Source organism: Prinia subflava, chromosome 23 (genome assembly GCF_021018805.1).
Source record: "Prinia subflava isolate CZ2003 ecotype Zambia chromosome 23, Cam_Psub_1.2, whole genome shotgun sequence".
In the NCBI taxonomy this organism is placed as follows: Eukaryota; Metazoa; Chordata; class Aves; order Passeriformes; family Cisticolidae; genus Prinia; species Prinia subflava.
Genome location: NC_086269.1, coordinates 4,936,464 through 4,958,762, shown reverse-complemented (window position 1 = coordinate 4,958,762; position 22,299 = coordinate 4,936,464). Strand labels below are relative to the sequence as shown.

Sequence of the window (22,299 nt, the reverse complement as noted above, 5' to 3'; positions counted from 1 at the left end):
TTAGTCCTTGGATCTTATTTGTCTGCCCTAACACTTTGTAGATGTGTGGCCTCAGCAGACTCAATTCTGACTCTGTAAAAGCCCAGACTCATCTTTAATACATCCAAATATTTCTTTCCTTTGCCTAACCCCCGCTTCTGCCACCCTGGACACTGTGCTGGGGTGCAGATGAGAAAGCTGCTCCCAGGAATAGGCTTTTCAACACCCAGCACAAATGCAAAGGAGGGAGAAGAAGGAGCAAGGAGGAAGTGGGAAGGAGAAAGAGAGACCTGGCCTGATTTCCAGAGCTGCAGGATAAATGTTCCTCTCGGAGCTGTGCAAGCTCCAAACCTTTGCCTAGAGGTTACCTAAATATAGACTGTGGGGGCCCCGTTTCACACACCCACCCTGGCAAGTGTTTTGCACCCAGCTGCCTGGCCGAGGCTCTTTGGAATCACCAGCACTGCAGCAGTGATGATTCCACCAGCACCACCTCCCACCCCAGCCCCAGCACCCCAGGGAGACACAGAGCACCACCGGGAGGGCGGCAGCGTCCCTGGCTCTGGGATCATTTTCCGTTCCCCACTCTCAGTTAATGGCCTCCCCCAGCCCCGGCCCAGGAAGTGCTTTCAGGACCCGCTCTGCCAAATGGAAGCAGATTTGCTCACAAGCAGTCGGGAGGGCTAAAAATTCCTGCTGCTCCCTGGGGCACACCCGATGGGCTGTAATGGGCTTTGAGCATCCCGAGCTTTCCAGGAGAACAGCAGAGGTAGTGCTTTGTTGGCACTTGAATCCTCTCCTTCCTCGATGGAAATGAGCAGGGTTTGGAGGGCTTGAGCCCCTCGGCAGGGAGAGGAACCCCTGGAAATTGTCCAGTGCGGTCCCTGCATGACGGGGAGCATCACCCTGCCCGCCTCGGGGGTCTCTGTGAGCTCCAGATCGAATCCACGAGAGGTTTTGTGGGGTTTTGGCTGCCAGAGTGGCGACACTCGGCGAAGAAAGTGGCAGAAAGTAGGTCAGTGAGCACAGCAGAACCAGCCAGGCTGGGCTCGGCAGGGATCGGCCACCGGCTGCAGCCGGGATCGCGGGCAGGGACACGGCGATCTGGGGGACACGGAGCTGCCTGCGAGTGGGGACATCTCCGGCTTGGCTGGGCCATCCTCCCAGCCTGTCCTGGCCTCTTGGAAGGGCGTGAAAGCCCAAGCAGCTCGGCTGGAGGGGGATCACACCCTCGATGGCATCTCCTGCGCCCTCGCAGCGCGGCTGGGCTGGTGCCGCACGCTGGCAGCCGGCAATTTAAAACAATTACCGCGTCTGCCTCGCAGCCTGCAGAGCCCGTGCAGAGCAGCCTCGGCTGCAAACTCCTGGTGCCTCTTTGGATATTTGTGAGCCCACAAGCCAACACCGATGAGGGAAGGGTTCGGCGTCTGCTAGAGCCAGCTGGAGCCTCTTGTGGGCTTGGGGAGGGGGCTGAGGAGCACCGAGTGGCCCAGTTTGGGGACTGCTTCCACCCAGCTCTGCAGCAAACGCTGTCACACTTCCCTCAGGGTGCATTGCTCATAAACACTTCTGTCACTTTTCGTGCACTCCGATGGTTTTCCACACATTCGTAACTGGCTGCTCTTGAACACCTCCTCTGCCCCCAACAGGAGCCCTCCGTGGGTTCAGCCACCCATTCCTGCATTTTCACTGTCCTAACACTGAATTAAGGTTTGCAATTTGCTGGATCCAGCTTAGCAAACTGTGATACAGACAGGGAAACTGAGGCACGGGATGGGACAGGACCTCCCCTTGGTCACACAGTGACACTTGAACCCAAGCCTTGACTCTGAGCCCACACCAGGGGCTCCTCCATGGCCAGTACCAGCAGTTTGAGGTGGTTGGGGAGGAGGTTTGGCACTAACTCTTGGGTTACCTGGGTAACCTGGTGGTGCCACGTCCCAGAGCCAAGCGGGGCCAACCCCTCATGGGAGAAGGAGAATCTCCTTGCCCTCCTTGTGTTTCACCCCCACCCTCTGTGCACAGAGTGGGTTCTCCTCATGAGAAGGGAAGCCCAGGGCAGCCACCAAGCAAAGGGGCAAACCCCAAACCACAAGAACCAAATGCCCTGAACACTTTCCCTGTACTTTGCTACTACAGAAGAAACAGCAAGAGAAAATATTGCTGCAGTTATTCCCTGGACATGGACAAAGCAACCACTCCTCTGCAAGGGCAGCTGAAACCCTCCCAGGGCTCCCATCCCCATTTCCTTCCAGAGATCCTACCAGGGACACAGCCCCACAGGTGATGTGCTACCAGCACCGTCCCTGCCTGTCTGCTTCTCCCTCTTCCAAGAGGCATCACTTGCTTTCAAAAACCATCCACAAGTTTTCCAAGGGCAGGTTGACCCCCCAGCACCTCCCATTCCCTGTTACCTGTGTGGATGTGGCTGATATCCAAGCTGGAGGAGTGGGGAGCCTTGGGGAACACGGGCTTGACCCAGGTTCCAGCCCCTTCCCCTCTGCTGGGGCTGTTTGGAGCCAATCCCGTGGGAATGCCGTGCACACCGGCAGCGTGTCCAACATCCATCACCAACACCCATCAGCTCCTCCTCCCAGGGGATTTTGGGGCTCTGCCCCTGCAGCCTGGCTGATGGTGGAGCACAAATCCATTCCCGTGCTTCAGCCTGTTTCTTTCTCTTCTCACAGAGGGTTCAGTTGTAGAGAAAAACACACCAAAAACATAATTACTTGTCCTTTTCCTCTCCCACCCTCCACAGAACCGATATCAAAATAACTCCTCAATAATATACATATTTATTTTCTCTTAATTAGTGCCGATATTTACAAAAATCGTGATACTCTGTGAAGAATAAATTATATACACTGATGATAAACCAGACAGCAAATGCTCATTTTGGGTATGTATGTACACAGCTCTGTATACCTATTTACAGTGGGCAGCCTTATTGACTCGGGGGGCCCCAGCCCCTTCCCACACCCCCCCAGCACCCCCAGCTGTCAATAAAGCAGGGATTTCTATAAACACTGTGCAATTCGGATCCAGCTGGTGTCTAAAGTTGTGTCTAGCAAACGCATGGTTAAATGACTTGAAATTCCCGAGAGTCCTCCTTTAACAGTTTATAGGCCTCTCTCCGTTCCTGGTCCCATTTCTCCCGTAACCATGGAAACAAAAGGTTCAGCTCCAGCATCCTTAGGATGAGTCCTTCTTGGATTTCCTCTTCCTATTGATTTGCTCAAATTAGGCACCACATGCAGGGTTGATCCAATACCCATTTTTGTTCCCCTTGTGCTTCGGGGATGACATTGGAGGACAAGAGCACAGTCTCGAACAATGAGGGAGCAAGTGCAAATGGATAATTACATCTTATAGGCAGCAGAAAAATAAATAAAAATTAATAATAATCAAAAAACCAAACCCCAGAAGACCACCCCCAAGCTCAGGACAGCCAGGCAGGGCTGGGGAGGGGACATGGTGGGTCCATGTGGACCTGGTGTGGTTACACGACGTTTAGCAGCTCCTAAAAGCCAAACCATCCCCTCTCTGGAGGAAAAACATGAATTAGGGATTTATCTCTCATCATGCACAACTGGGCTGGGGGATCCTGTCCCCAGGTGTAAATCTGTGCTGTGCTCCAGGGCTGCTTCACCCCTGGGCTGGGCCCTCTCCTCCTGACGGGCAGGATCAGAGCAGCCATTTCTGAGCAGGGGGTGAATTTTGGGCAGCCAAATGCAGAAACATCACAGGGACACCGAGGCCAAGGGTGCTGACAGGGCTGGGGAAGGGCAGAGCAGTGGCTGGTGCTTGGGGGAACCCTTGTCCCCCCTTGGGGCTCCTGGCAGGGGCAGCAGCTGGGCCCCAACAGGAGGGACCAAGGGATGTGTCACGGGGAGAAGGTCAAATGCTGCCAGGGGTGTGAGGAGAGAGCCACAGCCTTCGTTTGAGTGCAAACCAAAAGGTTTGGGGCTGGCTCCTCCTTTCCTCACCCCTGCAGCAGACTGAGCTGTTCCCACGAGGGACCACCACTGACAACCCCCATGGAGAACCACTCCCAAGGATGCAGACCTTGGGATAAGGTCTCATGGCAGAGATCTTGAGAAAAGGTTTCAAGGCCAAGCTGAACAGGGCTTGGAGCCACCAGGTCTAGTGGAAGGTGTCCCTGCCCGTGGCAGGGGGTGGAACAAAGTGAGCTTTAAGGTCCCTGCAACCCAAACCATTCCAGGATTCTGTGATTAAACAGGAGCCACCACACTGGGACCAAAAGCTGACAACGTTTAAGAGACTTAAACTCCAACCATTGCAGACAACAACCCCAAAGCCCACTCAGTGCAGCACCTGCATCTCAACCAAATCCCTTCAACCTCTGCTTGGCTTTCCCTGCACTGTCACAGAAATGGTCACAGCTGGGGCTTGGGGCTGGAACAGAGACACTGAAAGCTGCTGTTTGCAGAGGGATGCGAGGAGCTGAACGCCACCAGATCCTCAGGGTGCTCCCACTCCCAAGGCGAGATCCAGATATCCTTCCCTTGGTCCCATCCCCAAGGATATTGCAAGCTCTGGAAAAGCTACAAGGCTTTGGCAGCAGTTTCAAGGGCTGACCCAGGAATTATCTGATAACAAAGCAAGGTCCTTCCTGAAATACCTCCTCCTCCTCTGTCTTTTTCTCTCCTTCTGTGTATTTATGCACAAATATGCCCATATTTATACACCCACGTGCCACACTCTCATAATGCTAATCCAGAGATCCTTTTCTTCTTATAGCTCAGTATTCAAATCTGTAGGACTTTGACACAGTCACTGCAGAGATTAATTTTCCCAATAAAACATCGTGCTCCAGAGAGATCATTTTTTCCTAATCACTTGGTAGCATCCAGCTGGTACATGAGCCTCACCCCATTGCCCTCAGCAGATATTCTGGAAGATTTGAAAGGGCTGACGGGCTGCCTGCAGGCTTGGGCACGAGGTTGGGTGTTAGAAGAAAACCTGCTCTGTAATCACAGCTTTCCCTCTCTCCAAAACCGTGGCACGGCGGCTAAAACTAAAATAGAGGTGCTGCCTCCTCCGGGTGCCAAGCCAGGAGCACCTCCACAAACCAGAGGGCTCCAGTCTTCCATCCCAGGCCTGGAGAGAGGGAAATGCTCCTCAGGGGGAGGAAAGGAACCAGACTACCTCTCTCTTTAGGGGCCTGATGAGCTCTAACACAGCTATGGGTTCCTCCCCTTCCCCAGTCCCTAATTTAGCATCCTCAGTCTGAGCCACTTTGCAGATCATTTTTGCACCTTTCAGAGTCAGGAGGAGATTGGGATGCTCAGCATCTCCACAGAAACAGGCCCAGACTCTCTCAAACCACACTCCTTAAGAAAAAAAATAAATAAGGAAGAAAAAAATATCACAGTCTCCTCCTGAAAAACTGGTTCAAGATCACATCAGTGAGTCAGAAGCAAAGCTAGAAATAGCACTAGAGCTCCGACCTGCAGGCACAAATCCCATTAAAAGCTGTAGGGGAACCATTTCTCTGTGTGAGGCAGAAGTCTGGACCCTTCTGCTCTGTGTGGGCTGATGGATCTCTCCTAACCATGGATCTCTCCTAATCATGGATCTCTCCTAATCATGGATCTCTCCCAGTCATGGATCTCTCCCAGTCATGAACCTATCCCAGTCATGAACCTATCCCAGGCATGGATCTCTCCTAACGATGGCTCTCTCCTAACGATGGATCTCTTCTAACCATGGATCTCTCCTAACCATGGATCTCTCCGAACCATGGATCTCTCCCAGCCACAGCCCTCACTGACCCTTTCCACCCTGAGCCAAACACCTGGGCACTGACCCTGGGTGTTTTCCTTGTGTCCCAAACAAGGGCAGCCCAGAGCCGCTCTCACCAGGGCTCATTTTCCCCAGGAACATCTGCCAGGGCCAGTGCAGGAGGTGCCAGCTCTGTCCTACGGAAGGGACGGGCTGTGCTGGCCTCTGTCATGGGGACAGTCATCACCTCACGTTGGTGACAACAGGAGTGTGGCCTCTCGCTCTTCATGCCCATTCACCCCTGGTGTGTGACTGTGGAGCTTCCCGAGGTGGCCAGGACCCTGCAGCTCGGAGATTGGGTTTGGATGTTTGGATCCTGCTCAGGGATCCACTCTCCCCTCCTGCCCGGCCTTGGAAAGCCACAGGAACACCGTGCCCAAAACTCTGCCTCCCCAAAGGAAAACCTCACCTTCCCCCTCACCAAACCACCACAACACACACCCAGTGCTGTGGCCAACACTCCTCCAAACCACCCCGAGCCCACGGGAGTTCAGCAAGAGGGCATTTCACAAAGTCTCACCGAGTGCCAGCATCCTCCAAAGCACCTGCAGTAAAACCAGCAGCAAAACACCTCAACCCTGAGCAGGAATGAGATCTCCTGGTGCTCGGGGCACCCAGAGGATCCCAGCACATCAGGCAGCTCCCCCGTGTGAGCCCATGTCCCCACGGACCCACCACAGGCTGGATCCATGGAAGTTGGACGACCGCCCTGGGAATCGTGCCCGAGCTGGCGACTCTCGCCAGCCCTGCCCCGTCCAACAGGACAAGCTTCAGAACTCAGGATTTATTGCTTTTGGTTGTGTTGTGGCTTTTTTGTGTGCGTGCACAAAGGGGCTTCAGGGTCTCCCATTCCCAGGCTGCCCCAGCAAAGTGGGAGTGCAGGACTCCCAGTACAACGAGATCCAGTTAAAGACAGGCTGGGCCCTGAGCACCCCTGGACCTCAGCACATGGGTGCTGCTCGTCCTCTGCCCCACGCAGAAGCAGGGACTGCCATGCACAAACCATGGACACTTGGAATTAATTATGGCCAGGCCTCAATCAATCAATCAATCAATCAAATAAAACTGAGGAGTGATTCCACTGGCCAAGCGGAGCCCTGTCAGCACAAGATGGATCCTGCTCTGGAGCAGCGTTTGGAGCCATTGCTGTGGATACTTTAGCACCGCTTGGATTGTTGTTAGGAGCAGGGTTTCCTCTCTGAGGATGGAAGGGTCTTGCTGATCCCTCCTCAAGTTCCTTGTGCTCACCCCTCATGCAAAGTTTTGGGGCTCATCGTGGCCCAGTTCAGCCCAAGTTCACCCTGACTGAACCCTGTTCCACAGCCCAGGGAGGCTTTGCTCACCCGTGACCTTGGCAGAGATTTTCCTCCCTCTGCCCTGACCTGGAAGAGGAACAGGGCACCTCTCCCTGAGGATTGTCAGCAATGGGGAAAACACAAGCAAACCCACACAGGGATGGGGAAAGCAGGTGAGATTCCCCACGGATCAACAGCTCTCGCCCATCCCCAAATAACACCGGGGGTGAAGAAAAGAGAGAGAACCTCAGGCTCTCTGCACCTTGACCCACCGCTCTTAAACACCCTGGAAGAAGGCAAAGCAAAGGCTCAGAGGTCCCAGCTCTGACCCAGGCCACCTCAGCACATGCCAGCTTCATCATAAAGGAATAAACCCCCAGCCCTGAGGGGGTTCAAAAGGAGCTTTCAAGCCCAAAACACACCTTGCCCTGGTGACCCCACGGGCTCCAGGGGCAGGCAGCCCTGCTCCAGCCCGTGTCCCACCACCCCAGCAGCCCTGAGCTGGGAAGTCCTCGATGTCCCAGGCGCTCTGTTTGCTGAGGATTCGGCCCTGTAGTCGCTCTCTAAATATCTATACACACACACACACACGGGAATTCTACGGGAATGGCTGAAAACTGCTGAACAAACAAGTCAGGAGAGCTGGAACCTGCTATTCCACCTGCTCCTCCTGCTCTCTCTGATCCGCCGTGGTTTCTGCTCCTGACACCACGATTAATCACTAATTACTTGCCCCATAATGAGCGCAGGTGTTTAACTTTCAGCTCACCTTCCTTGGCTTGCATTCGTCAGCTCTTGTGTCCGGATGCTCGGACACTCAGGCTTTGCCTTGTTATCTCTCAGGCTTTGCACTCTTATCTATCCAACTGTTGTCAGCACACGCCTTCCCCATCCGGTTTTTAACTATAAGGGAGATATTTTTAACTCCCATGGATCTCCTTCCAGCCACCGGAGAATCTATAAACACTATAAACATGAATACTGTATAGTCTACTAAGAAAATATATATTTGTGTGTGTATTAAATATTCAGATTCATGCAACAAATATCCATGCAGCTGTACTGTATTACTGGTTAAATTTCACTGCAGTATAAATATATTATAGGCCACAGCATAGTTGCTCCAGTTTTATATATAGATATAAAAAAAGATGCTTTTTCCAACTCATTATCAATGTGTCAGTGGAGGTGTCTTTGGTGATCCTGGAAATATTGATGATGGAAGTGTCATCTAAATAAATAAATAAATTCCAAGCTCTTGATTTATTTACTCGTCCCTCCCGATGCCTCGCATAGAAAATTTAAGACTTAATAAATAATGTGCCGTCACACTAATTATCCCTCCCCTGGGCCTCACACTGGCACACTGCAGTGGCTGAAACTATTGCAGCATGCAGCATTTTCAGTTATGAAACACGAGCCGGGCGCCGCGCTCGCCTCTCCCGGGGCAGGAACCCGAGCCCTGGGGCACCCCGGCCCCGCGCCTGCAGCTGCCCTCCAGGAAGTCCTGCCTGACCTTTCCCAGCTGTTCCCTGCCCTTGGGGGCTGGTTGTCACCCAGGGCAGGGACCAGGATTGGTGGCACCCCGGGGTGGCCCGGAGGTGCCCCTTGCATCCCCATCCCGCTGCTCCAAGTGCCCGTGCCCTCCTCATCCTTGGAAACCCACGAGCCTGGGATGGGAGAAGGGCAACAAAATGGTTTGGATTCGTTGGGTTTTTGTTTTTTTTTTGCACGGACGCTTATTCGGTGCAGAAATCAAAGGTTAAAAGTCACTTACACAGCTATTGCTTCCCATGCAGAACCAAATATACACCGTAGAAAATACTGTGTTAACTACAATGCAGAGCAGCACTCAATATCTGCAATTGTTCCACTTCAGCTTTAAATACGGGACTAGATTTTAGCGACTAGACATCGGTTAGCATTTTGGTGATATTCACATAGTTTGTGTTAGCTAGGGTGCAATTGGCTGTCTTCAAGTTCTCCTCCCTAAAATCCTCATTGCTATTGTTTACACCTTCCTGAATCTCCATGTAATCAGACTTACTAATAGTAGAGGCACTTCTGCTTTTCTTTAGGTCAGGGGAAGAGGGGATCTTTGGGCAGCTGGTTACTTGCAAATATTGAGCCTGCTCCTCTCCCTCGGTCTCCCGGTGGTAGAAGTAGTTGAAGTTAGACACTATGACGGGCACTGGTAAGGCAATCGTTAATACGCCAGCGATGGCACACAAGGAACCCACGATTTTCCCCCCGATGGTCGTGGGGACCATGTCTCCGTAGCCAACAGTCGTCATGGAAACCACGGCCCACCAGAAGGCATCGGGGATGCTCGGGAACTGGGACTCGCTCTCGTCGGCCTCGGCGAAGTAGACGGCGCTGGAGAAGAGGATGACGCCGATGAAGAGGAAGAATATCAAGAGGCCCAGCTCCCGCATGCTGGCCTTGAGAGTCTGTCCCAGGATCTGCAGCCCCTTGGAGTGCCGGGAGAGCTTGAAGATCCTGAAGACCCGCACCAAGCGGATGACTCGGAGGATGGCCAAGGACATGGCTTGCTGGCCCTGCTGGCCATCCTCTGGCTTCTCGGCCAGCTCCGTCCCCAAGGTGATGAAGTAGGGAATGATGGCTACGATGTCTATAATGTTCATGATGTTGGTAAAAAAACCAGCCTTGCTGGGGCAGGCGAAAAACCTCACCAAGAACTCGAAGGAGAACCAGATGATGCAAAGTGTCTCCACGATGAAGAAGGGGTCTGTGAAAGAAGTGGACTGCTGGTACCCCATGCTGCTGTTGGAGTAGGGGGGATGGCTCAGCCCGCTGCCATGCATGTCTTCGTTCTCATCCCGAAAAATGGGCAACGTTTCCAGGCAAAAGCTGACGATGGAGATTAAAATCACCATGACAGAGACAATAGCTATAATCCTGGCAGGGCCTGAGCTCTCGGGGTACTCAAAGAGCAGCCACACTTGTCTCTGGAACTCATTCTCAGGCAGCGGCCTCTCCTCTTCCTTGATGTAGCCTTCATCCTCCCGAAACATCTCCATGGCCTCTTCCCCCAGTTCGTAGAAGCGGATCTCTTCGGAGAAGATGTCCAAGGGCACGTTAACGGGCCGCCGCAACCTCCCCCCGGACTGGTAATAGTACAAAATCGCATCGAAGCTGGGCCTGTTCCGGTCAAAGAAATACTCATTCCGGAGAGGGTCGAAATACCTCATCCTCTTTTTAGGGTCCCCTAGCAAGGTCTCTGGGAACTGGGCGAGAGTCTTGAGCTGCGTCTCGAAGCGCAGCCCCGAGATGTTGATGACCACCCTCTCGCAGCACTCATGGTCGGCCTCGGGGTTGTACGTGTCCTGCGGGTGACCGGGAAGAGCTGCAGCCTCATCTGCAGGATCTCCGGTGGCAACTGTCATAATTGGGCTTTAAAAGAAATCCTTATGCTAAACTCTTCCCAGCGCCCGGCGGTGGGATCGGGTTCAGGGCAGGGCTACTATCCTGCAGAAGGACAGGTACGTAGGTTTGGAAGAGTCTCATGAAAAGGCAAAGGGATGAGATAAAAAAGGAGGAAAAAAAAAAAACCAAAAAAGAAAGAAAAAAAAGAAGAAGAAAGAAAATCGCCCCTGCTGAGAAAGAGAGAGATGGAATAAAGTTGGGGGGAGGAGAGCAGATCCCTTCTCCAACACGTCTATCCCCTTCCTGCAGGGGTTAATTTGCCTTCCTTGGGACAGAGTTCAACAACTCCCATCTAAACCCATTAGGTGGAACACAGAAAACACCTGAGGAACCGTCACCTGTTCAAAACCAACATGGGAAAACTGCCATTGGTAAACCAGGGCTTATTATTGGGCTAAAAAATAAAAATTCCAGTTAAAAAAAAAAAAAAAAAAGGGGGGAAGGGAAGCGAAAGGAAGGAAGAAAAATAACCCCATCCAGCCCTGAAGTGGTGAGAGGACCCCGCAGGGTGCCGGGCTCAGCTCATTTCCAGGCATTGCAGCTAAGGGTTAATTAACATTTAACCTTGCGATCTCAGGCAATCTACCCTCCAGGAAAGCTCCAGCTCCGCTTTTAAGTTCAGCACCTTCCCAATCCTCTTTCCCTGCTGACATGCTGCCCTCCCTGCCTGCAGCCAAGCTCTGCGGCTGCCGGAACGTGGAGCCGGCGGTGCCAGCTGCCCCGCGGACCACCGCAGTCCCCCTCCTCGACCGCTGGTGTCCCGGCTCCTGTCATCCTCTGCAAATCACCATGGCACACAGAAAACGAATCACATTACCTGGAGAAGCCAAATCTTAGTGTCTCTTAGTAACACCGATTATCTGACCCTGGGGAAATCCTAGAGAGAAATACAGGCTTCCAAGATCCCCATAATTTCCTCTCTCTTCAAAGTTAAAAATAATGGTGAGTCATCGTAGAAAAAGGAGAAGGGACATAAGAGGGGTTAGATTCCCAGATGGTGGAAGTCAGGTCTTGTAATGGTTTGGACTGGAGAGAGAGAAAGAGAGAGACAGAGAGACAGAGAGACAGAGTCTTCCCGGGAGCTGTTGCAGATCTGCACTTCAGGGCAGAGGAGCGTCTGTCTGATGCCTTCGGTACGACGGTGAAAAGCTGCTAAGCTCAGCAAAACCCGATGTCCCCAGTGTCCTCGGGAGGTGTGGCATCGCCTGGAAAAAACACCGAGAAGGTAGCGAGCCGTGGGGGCTCGCAAGGAGCATCCGCAAAGCCCCGGCTCCTCCGGGCTCCCGCTCGCCCGCCCAGCCCGCACTGCAACACGAGAGAGAGCGGGGCGAGAGCGCCAGCGCCGAGGCGGAAAAACACCGAGCCCCGCGTCCCTGCGCCGTGCTCAGCCCAGCGGGGCCGGCTGCCCGCCGAGCCCGTGCCAGGCGGAGGAGCGGGGGGGCAACGACGCAGCCCCCCCGCCAGCCGAGGCTCCGCAAAGCCACCGAGGGTTCCCGGCCCCGCCAGCCGGTGTCACCCACCGGGCACGGCACCCGCGGCCGTCGCGTCGCGTTCCCCGGTGGCTCAGGAGGCTCCGGTTTCACCCGGCAGAGCGAAGCTCCCGCCGGTGCCCGGCTGTGCCCCCGCCAAGGCCACCGGCCCCCGCTGATGGACCGCGGCCGTGGGACCCACGCGAGCTCCGTCCACCCTCCCCATCCTCCCCAGAGCCAACCCCCCCGGCCGACCCACCCCCGCGGGGATTCGGCTCCGGTGGGTGAAATTTCTCGTGGGGATGTTGAGGCTCATGTCCCCGGCCGGTGCCGGGTCCTCAGCATCCCTGCTCCCGGCGGGCGCTCCCTTGGATCATCCTGCATTGCCTCGCACCGTGGAGATGCACCCGGAGAGGGCCAACCAACCTCTCATTTTTTGCCTTTTTTTTTTTTCTTTTTTTTTCCCTCCCAAATGAAATAAAAACCCCTCTAACCTCCCTTCTTCAGCTCCAACTCGACTTGTCTACTTTGAGCCAGGATTACAGAACCGGGCAGGGGAGGCAGGTGGAAAATAACCCCGCGGTCCCAATCTCCTCGGCAAAGATTTCAGCCATCTCCAGGCCATTTATGCCTGTTGGTTCCTCTCTTCATCCCCCGAGGTGCAGATATTGCCGCAGATCCCTCTTTTCTTGGAAAATTCCCTTTTCCGTGCAACCCTCCTCTCCCTTCTCCTTATGCACTAGAAAAAATAGTACAACCCTGACGAGGCTTGCAGCATTCAACCGCTTCTCTTAACCCTTTTCTGCCAGGCCCGGAGGAGAGGAGGTCGCATTTGTCCCAGTTTTTATCCTTTTTCTGCATTTTCTCCCCACCACTCGCTGCCCAGCCACTCGCCGAGGAGTTCAGCTGGGTTTGACCTTCCCCGGCTCCTCCGAGCATCACGCCAGAGCACCACAAACAACATCTCACTGCTGCTGCAGGGAAGATCTGGCAGCCACAAACCCCTATCTCACCCAAGATCAACCAACCTTCACCCTTTTATTTATTTTTTAATAAACACGCAGTTTTCCTCCTGCCCATAAACTCTCTCCTCCCCTTTCTCCCTTCCCCGAACACCCCAGATTTGTTTAACAGCACAGAAATTTGCTTTGTTTTTATTTAACATGTTGTTTTTTATTTGGCAAGGGCTCTGGGCTTCCTCCTCCGACTCCAAATCCCGGCGCTGATGCTCGGTGCTTGGCGAGGGTTACGGCATCATCCCAGTTGACATCACCCATCCCAGCACTCAGTTTCTCCCACTTTCTCCCCATCGCTGCTTTTCCTGGCAAGCAACCTCCACCCCCCTCCCCTCAAGCATTTTTAGGGTTAATTCATGCAAATTTGGGGACTGAAGGGGGAGGACGGAGGAGGTGAGGATTTGCCCGGAGCCCCTGAGTTTGTTCTGTGCCCGCCCTGAGCACTGCAGGCGGCAGTCACAGGATTTGGGGTCGTGTTTGCGACTGAAGCGCGACTCCCTCGCTTTGCACCGCTCCTGGCCAGGCTGCGTTCAAGCAGGGGAGCAGCGGGAAGAGGGGGAAGGATGCAAGGATGGGGTGGGGGGGAGAGAAAAAGGCACCAACTTACACTGGGCTCTGCAGTCAGGCATGCGGAGAATGCACAAGCAGCTGCTCCGCTCCCGCCGCTGCCGGCACCTCTCACCTACAGCCCCCCAAACTCGGACCCCGGAGTCAACTCCCGACTGCAGCTCAGCTTCTCCGTGAATATTCATAAGATTAATATGAGCGTCTTCCCCCTCCCCGCTCCCCCCGCAGCCCTCCTCCCAAGCAGGAGACCTAGATTCCAACCACTGGGAAATAATCACATCCCTGGATACACGGAGCTGCTTTGCTCCGATCCACCCCGTGCTCCTGGTGATAGCCTGGATCTGCTCGGGGAGAGCCACCAGGGAAGGAGATGGGGCAAGACTGGACCTGCAGGGGCTGCCTTGGCTGGGGTGAGGATGTGAGGAGCAATAATTTGATGTCACTTTGCATTTACTGAGGTGCCTTCATGAGGAGGCTTCTCCCATCCCAAAGGAAGGAGATGGCCAAGCTCCTACCAATGTATAAGACCTATGGATCAATCCCTGCCTTCAGGCACGAGGTTTGGACCACTCTGCCATCCCCCCATGGCCCCACAAGGAGCACCAAGGAAGCAACAAGTCCCACAAGGCTCCTGGCACCCGAGGCACAGGGGCTGGAGGAGGGGAATATTTCTGTTCCTGTATACAGCAGCCAAATGTGCGTGGAGTTACCAGTGGGATCCTCTCCAGGAACACCCTGGGGCGGGATGGAGAACACCTGGAACACCCTGAATACCTGAGACAATGGGTGCTCAGTCATCCAGGGGGATGTGGAGACATGGTAGGGATAAATCACAGTATTTTAGCTCCCCGGGGTGCCTGGAGCAGGAGTGGCACAGGCAGAGAGCGGGTGCAGCACTGGGGGGTGCGATCACCTGCTGCTCCTCCCAACACTCCTCTTCACCTTGAAATAAAAATTGTATTTTCCCAACCCCTAGGCCGATCCTAATATTGAAAATTAATGTCCAACCCTACAGAAAAACTGGGAATCCTTCACAACCAGCCCTTGCACTTTGGGCTTCCTTCCTGCACGCATCCAGCTGGGCAGGAGGCTGCTGTGGCCAAGGGTTTTTAATGTCAGCTGCACCATTTGAGCCTTTTCTGGAGGTGGATCTGCCACGCCAGGGTGGGTTGAATGCAGAAAATTATCTAGCCCGAGGCTGATCCTTATGCAATATGTAGAAACTGAGGCTGGGCATGGAACAACTCAAGTGGAGCTGAATTTCCAACGTGCTCCTGCTGCTGCCGCCCTGTGAAGGTTCTGCAGAACCAGGGGGATTTGTCATCCAAACAGCACCAGCTCCGTACAAAGAGCCAAACTCCCGTCTCCAGCAGATCAGGGGAATTTCTCTGAACTGAGTGATGCTCTCTCCTGATTTACTACCCTAATTGTGAGCTATTATTATCGTCTGTGTGTCTGCACTCGCCTCCCTCAGCCACGCTGACAGCTCCAGACGGATCCCAGCCTTTCAGAGCAAGACGAGCTGAGCTCTGCACCCACTTGGCTGTTTCACAAGGATTTAACGAGATGACGCCTTTGCTCAGTGTTATTATTAAATAATAATTTCCTCCTGAATTATTCCTCTTACCTCAATGGGTTTTATAGACATCCAAACTGGAATTCTTACCCTGTCTGCGTATGTGGTGCTGGGAAAAGCACTTGGTGGGAGGGTGTTCCAGGAACCAGGCAATCCTGGGTCCAGGGTGAACTCTCCTTGTTTCCTTTATTCCCAGGGATGCCCCCAAGGGCTGTTCCTCTGTTTGTGTGTTTGCAGACAGCCATACAAATAGTAAAAAAAAAAAAAAAGTGCTTTTCCCCACTTTTCCCCCCTTTTCCCCCCTTTTCCCCCCTTTCCCACCTGTGTCCTGCTGGCATTGGGTCTGGGAGATGCTCCAGGAAGCGCTGCTGTTAGGGAAGGGATGGAAGCCACAGGGCAGGGTCATCCCCAGGCCTGGCCTCATCCAGAACAGCTGAATTCAAGCCCCAGGGTCATTGGAAAGCCCAGCCCACACCCAGCCCCACTGCTTAGGGCACCCAGGGTGGGCACCTCCCTGTGCCCAGCCAGGGAAGGGGTGGGACAAGCTCTCCAGAGGGGACAGAGCCTGTGCCACCACCTGCCTGCACTGCCTCAGACAATGGCAACTCTCTGTGGGGCCCCTCCTGAGGGGGACCAGAGGGACTCTGAGGGCTGCAGCAAATGCTCCATTCTGGGAAGGGGATCCAAGGGGATCCAAGCTCTGGACAGGGCAGAGCTCCCAGCCCCATCTCCATGTGAGCCATGGGTTTCCAGCTGAAGGCGTTGACATAACTGGGCCTTGTGTCGTTTTGGGAGCTGTGAGAGCTATGAGCGAGTTCAGGACTGTGATTCACCCTCCAGGGAGAGCGTCCGACCTCCCACCCGCTGCTGATGTCAGAGCAGGGAGCTCCTGGACCCCGGCACCTCCTCACCCCCCTCGGCAGGTGGGGCCAGGAGGAGGGGATGCCAGGAGACATCTAAAAATGATCAGAGCCCGGGAACACGGCGACACGGGGCTGGCTCTGCTCTGCCATGGCAGATGGTGCTGGTGAATCCCAAAATATCCCGGTGAGAGAGGTCAGAGCAGCCTCCCTGGTCTGGGAGACAGGGAAGGATCAGGGCTGTGCCCAGAGTGATGTGGGAAAGGAGGAGCACGGCAAAAAGAGATGCTGGGCAGGGCTCCTTGTCCCTGGGAGAACCTCCTGGACCCCAGGAGAACCTCCTGGATCCTGGGAGGAGCTCCTAAACCCTGGGAGAATCTCCTGGTTTCTGAAGAGATCTCTTGGTCCCTGGGAGATCCTCCTGGGTCCTCTGTGTATCCCCTGGTCCCTGGAAAGACACAACTGCTGAAGGGAAAACAGCAAAAATCACCTCTCTGCAAAGTTAACACTAAACACATCCCTCTGTAATTCTCCACGGTGTTTTTTGTAATAAAATACCCAATTATTTTAAAAACAGCTCCTTTGCCCTCCAGCCTGAATTCTCGTTTGGTCAGGGTGGCTGAGTTGCCATTTTGCCTCCAAAGATGCTCCACCAGCCTGGAGGGCCGGTCTGGAGAGGATCTGGGCACTGTTTGTTTGAACAGAAGTCTTGCATCTCAACCAAAACAAGGCAAAGATCTTCAGTCCTGGGGTGACTGGAAATATTTCCTGCCAGGCTGCCCCTGGCGGGCCTGGAGGGTGTCTCCCACCCAGGCTGCTCCTGCCTCTCCAGCTGAAAGGCTCTCAGAGCCACTTGGTTTCACAAATTCAGGAAGGGAAAAGGAATCAGAAGCCTCCTTGCAGCTCTGGAAGGAGCCAGGGCTCACAGGCCTGATCACCCTCAGCATCCCTGGGGCTGGGATTTATTGCAGGTGTCACCCGAGCTGGGCTGGGCCACCACCAAGGGGACCCAACCACGTCCCTCTGTCCTCTCAGTCCTTCTGCTCCAAAGAGACCAAGAACTGAGCGGCTTCAGGGCTCCAAACGAGCCCAAACCTTGGCCCATGATGCCAGTTAAACACCTGCCTTGCCAAGCCAGGCCTGTGGCACCCCAAGATGAAGGGGAGGTGATGAACATCTCGATTTCTTCTTCCTCGGGTCTGGACCAGCCCTCGCCCATCTCCTGATGGAACATCCCTCTTCCTCCAGTTCTGGGGGCTTTTCTCTCACTCTGGGGGTTGGAGCTGACTAAGAAACGGGGAAATGGGGCCAAAAGCTGAAACCTTCTGGTTGTTGAGATTAGGGAAGAGGAGACTAAGGGGAAATGGAAGAAACCTGCAGGGGAGATGACACTGCTGGAAATGACCCAAACCTCGGCTGGAGGTGATCAGTGTCTGCAGACATTTCCTGTGCCTCAGGGGAGCTGTAGGTGACCTCAGGGTCCCCTCTGCACTGCCCTGGTGGGACACAACTCCCTCAGCCTCCAGCCCTGGGACTGGCTCCCCGTGCAGGTGACGGCCAGGGTGGAAACATCTCCCTCACAGCACAGATGGGATGAGCAGCCCTGCAGAGGCTGTTTTTAGAGCCTGTGGGTCTCAGCTCATGTCTGGTGGTGCTGGGAGGGGGCCAAGAGCTGCTGAAGGTCAGATCTGAGCCACGGAGTGGGGTGAGATGTTCCCATTGCCCCAAACTTTCATCCCTCCCTGCAGGACTGCAAAGATGCCGGGAGGAGAAGTGGTTTGGGAGGATGAACTCCCTCCTCTCTTCCTCCCACGCAGAGCTGCTGCAGGGAGGAGAAGCCAAAGGCTCAGGCTGGGAGTGCCTTCCCCACAGCCTGGGAAGGGTGGCACTGAGGTAGTGTCAGACATGAGATGGGCTTTTGGAATTCTGAGTGGAATGGGCACAGAGAATGGTTTGGGTTGGGAGGGAGGTTAAAGATCATCTATTTTCACCCCTGCCATGGCAGGGACACCTTCCACTATCTCAGGGTGCTCCAAGCCCCGTCCAACCTGCTCTGGAACACTGCCAGGGATCCAGGGGCAGCCACAGCTGCTCTGGGCACTCTGTGCCAGGGCCTCCCCCCATCTCACAGGGAGGAATTTCTTCCTTGGATCAAATCTAAATCCACCCCTTTTAGTTAAAATCCTGGGTTATGCCAAACCTGGCCTGTGCCAGGTTCTGAGCCGTGCCAAACCATGAGCTGTGCCAAACTGTGAGCCAGACCCGGCCAAATTGTGGATGGTGCCAGTTTGGGAGCTGTGCCAAATTCCAGACCAGGCCACTCTGCCTGATCCAGAAGCCCCCAGCTGCCCTCACCCTGTGGCTGAGCCCCCCCATATCTCTGCTGCCCAGCACAGTTCCCTTCCCTGCAGCCTCCCCTGGAAATTGCCATGCCATGGTGGAAAATTCCTGGAAGAAAAAGCCGAGATTTGATGTGCATTTCCAAAGCATTTGGAGGACACTCGTTATTTATTGTCCCTGCCGAGCTGCCTGGAGCAGCAGCAGATGCCCCATCGTGGGTGACCCGGCCCTGGGAAGGTGTCCCCAGCAGCTCTGGGTCACTGCTCCCTCTGGTGACCTGGGCAGGTGACAGATCCAGGGCTGCAGGTGGCACAGGGAGGATGCAAAGTGACACTTCCAGGGCTGCGTGGGCAGGCAGTGCCAGAGCCCCATCTGCTCCCATCGGGACCCAGAGCACCCTGCCCAGAATCCGTGGGGAATGCCCCGGGATCCGTGGGGAATGCCCCTGACAGGCAGCATCCTCTTCCCCGTCATTCCTCTGCTGTATTTACTATTTCTTCATCTCCCACCCCCTCTTTTGGGAAGAGACAGACTTCCCCGTTTCCATGGAAACACTCCCCCTCTCCCCTCATTCCTTCAAAGAGGTTTTCATCCCTTTCTTTCAAAAATAGCTATTTTTAGCCACGGCTTCCCCTTCTCCCCCTCCCCACACTCTGCTTCCAGCTCACGTTTTCCCAGACAAGCAGCACCCACCAGGCACCCCCGGGAGCTGTGGAATCACCGCCAGTGCTGGTGACCTGGCCTGGGCAAGAGCAGCTCAGACCCACGGTCCAGATCCTCAGGGTTCCCTTGATTTGTGCTGAAGCCCTCTGGGGCTGTGGAAAATTGGTGTATTAAAAAGTGCTCGTGTTTGAGGAAGGTCCTGGGAGCATCCAAAATCCCTTCACTCTGCGGAATGCCCATCCCTGCAGCACCCTCTGTGATTCCACAGCCACGGGAATATTTCCTTTCCTGCCATCAGGACAAACCAAGAGGTGACTCTAACACCTGACAGAGCAGGAAGTAAAGTCTCCTCCACCCTTCCCAAATACTGACAGGGCAGAAACACCACCCAAACCCTCGGGATCGGGGCTGCCTGCGGACCAGGGTGGTGGAGTGAGGGGCTGGAAATGCAGCCCTGGGAGAACAAAATCAAGAATCTATCAATAAACGGAACAATAACAAATGGCCTGGACATGGTGCTGTTAAGAGAAGAAGAATTCCACAGGGGAAATTATAACCTTGGTATTCCCATGGATAAATGTAAGAGCAGAGGGATGGACAAACACCCCTTGCAGAAGGATGGCTGGAATACAGAGGAAGATTATTTGGATATCAATACCCACCCAAAAGGCAGGAATTGAAGTATCAAAGACAAGAGCTCCTTAGCAAGGCATGGTTTGAGGAGCAGGGAAACACCTCCAGGCTGGAAGAGCCCCTCTGCAGCATCCTGGCAAAGTCACAGTTGGAGGATCTGGATTCACTGGCTTGGAAAGAGGGACAGGACACAGGTCATTAAAATCCTGCACGGTGCTGAGGTTCTGAGCAGGGAATGATGAATTGAGATTTCTCCACAATGCAGGGAGCAAATGGCTCCCAGGGAAACTCCCAGGCAGGAGGTTTCGAGGCAGCAAGGGAAGGATTTCCAGGACCTGCTGCTGGAGCTGCCACAGCCACCAGTCCTCCCAGAGGATGCCCATGATCTGGTAGAGCAAAGCAGGAGCTGAAAGGCAGCAGAGACCACCCTGTGCACAGCCAGGCTCCTCCAGAGCCGCATTTAATCTGAATTTCTCAGTGATGAACCCCAGCAGCAGCAGGGCTCGCTCCAGGCTCTGAGCACCCAGCACTGTGGGACTGCCTCGGGGCCCTTCACCCTTTACAACCTCTGGACATGCAGCAGGAAACGCCCACCCTGTTGTTGGAATGCTGGGAACTTGGATTTGGGGATTTTGGAATACAGTAATGTGTGTGAATCAAGAGGGAGGATTTGGGGTGTTGTATAAGTCCTTCTTCTTCACCTTCTTCTTCCTTCTTCTTCATGGGTCTGAGTGGTTTTCTGTAATTGGGTGAAAAAGATTCACATTGCAGGCCTTGGATGGTCATTATTGGGCCAAAACCATAAATAACATAGGAGTCACCTTGCTGTTGGGTACTTATCCCTTAAATAACCTTGGAAAGAGTTAGAAGCAGGATATTTTACCTCATTTCTCTAACTTGCTGGTTGGAACTCACGCCTAGTGAGTCTGTAAATACTGCAAATAGATAAGAGATAATAAACAACCATGACCAAATTTGAACGTGGGTTTCTCTTTTATCCTCACCTTGGCAGAGGGAAAAAGAAACCAGAACTGTTACACCCTGGAATCACACTCTGTCCCCAGCAGCCTCTTCCCCCTCAGCCCTGCCCTCTAAAATCTGGCCCTGGGCAGAGGAGCTGAGCACGCACTGTCCCTCTGCAGCTCCTCGTGCAAAGTCTCCCTGATCACCCCAGGAACGGGCTGGAACCCTGCAAAGCCCCCAGGGGCTGGGGAGGGCCTCAAGCCAAGGCTCCTGCTGGACTGGGAATGGGATCAGTGCCCTGCACTCACCAGTGGAGTGTGGAAGGCGTTTCCCATGGCTCCTCAAGCAATCCCAGGTGCCAGGCCTGTCCTTCTGTCTTGGGTTATGTAACCAAAAAAAAGTGTATTTTATTTTACCTGTAGAAAGCAGTAGGAGGACGGTTTCTTTTTTCTTTATCTCTTGTAACTCCAGGGGAGTGGGGGGCAGATGCCTTCTGATCACAGCCCAGCTGTTAAACCAGGTGGGGCAGGGTTTGTGATCTCTGTCACCACTGCCCACCCTCGGGGATATCTTCTGTTCATGGGCCATTGAGGCTCACCAGTGACATTAATTCCATGTCATTGCAATGTCCTGTCCCTCGGGGATATCTTCTGTTCATGGGCCATTGAGGCTCACAGTGACTGACACATTCCATCATCCATTGGGAGATGGAACACCCAGTGGGGAGGAGCCAACCATTCCCTGCCCAGATAAAAATGGGGACACAGGGACCCCCTGGATCCTCTTTTCCACTGGATTCCCAGAGGAAGAGTGGACTCATCTCACCACCACTGAACCTGTCTGCAGGATCATCTCTGCTCCAACAGAACCACATCTGTCACTGCAGGAGGATTTATTTGGGCTGCTTCCAACCTGACCAACAGGGTGTCAGGTCGTGTTCCTGACTCTGTCAGGGTTTCTAGGGTTTCTTTTGTGTTTGTTTGTTTTTGTACTACTACATTTGTATTTTTTAATATTCCTAGTAAAAAATTGTTATTCCATTTCCCAAAACTTTGCCTGAAAACCTTTAACTGCAACATTACAATAATTTGGAAGGAGGGGGGTTTACAGTCTCCATTCCAAGGGAAACTCCAGTGTTCCCTGGCAGACACCTGTCTACTCAAACCAGGACCTTCCTAACTGGGCCTGGCTTCGGCTGGTGCCATTCGTGCCCCATCTGCACCTCAGAGTTTGCCACGTCCTGTTTTTCCCGGATGTTTTGGCACCCCCCAGGTAACCACACATCAACCGAAACCTGCAGCTGGAGACACCCCAACCCTTCAGGGAGCTGATACAACGATCAAGGTCACAGCAGAGAATGAAGCAGCAGGAGCTGCTAAAACCCACCTCAGAGAGCCCCTGAACCAGCCCCAAACCTGCCCTGCCACCCACAGCAGCCAGGAGTTACTGTGGCACCATCCAGCACAGCCACACTGAGAGGATTTGGGAGTTTTTGAGCTGACTTTGCTCACCATGGATTGTCCTCCCCCAGCAGAGCAAAGCTTGAGAGCAGAGAGGGGTGAAACAACACAGACCAGCACTCAGTGCTGCTTTTCTAGGAACTTCTTTGCCCCTATCCCAATTCCTGAGGCTGACAGGATCAAGATGTTTTGTAAAGTTTGGGAATCTGAGGTTCTCCACGGCTGC

The 22,299-nt window shown here is 53.9% G+C and overlaps 1 protein-coding gene across 1 annotated transcript; it reads right to left on the bottom strand.

Moving 5' to 3' along the window:
- Nucleotides 1-2,971: 2,971 nt before the first annotated feature.
- LOC134561407 (potassium voltage-gated channel subfamily A member 2) lies at nucleotides 2,972-13,066 on the bottom strand. Its single transcript, XM_063418371.1, has 2 exons — nucleotides 12,490-13,066; nucleotides 2,972-11,731 (listed from the first exon to the last, which is right to left on the bottom strand). The coding sequence occupies exon 2, from the start codon at nucleotides 10,484-10,486 to the stop codon at nucleotides 8,987-8,989; it is 1,500 nt and encodes a 499-aa protein (XP_063274441.1). The 5' UTR covers nucleotides 10,487-11,731; nucleotides 12,490-13,066; the 3' UTR covers nucleotides 2,972-8,986.
- Nucleotides 13,067-22,299: the final 9,233 nt, after the last annotated feature.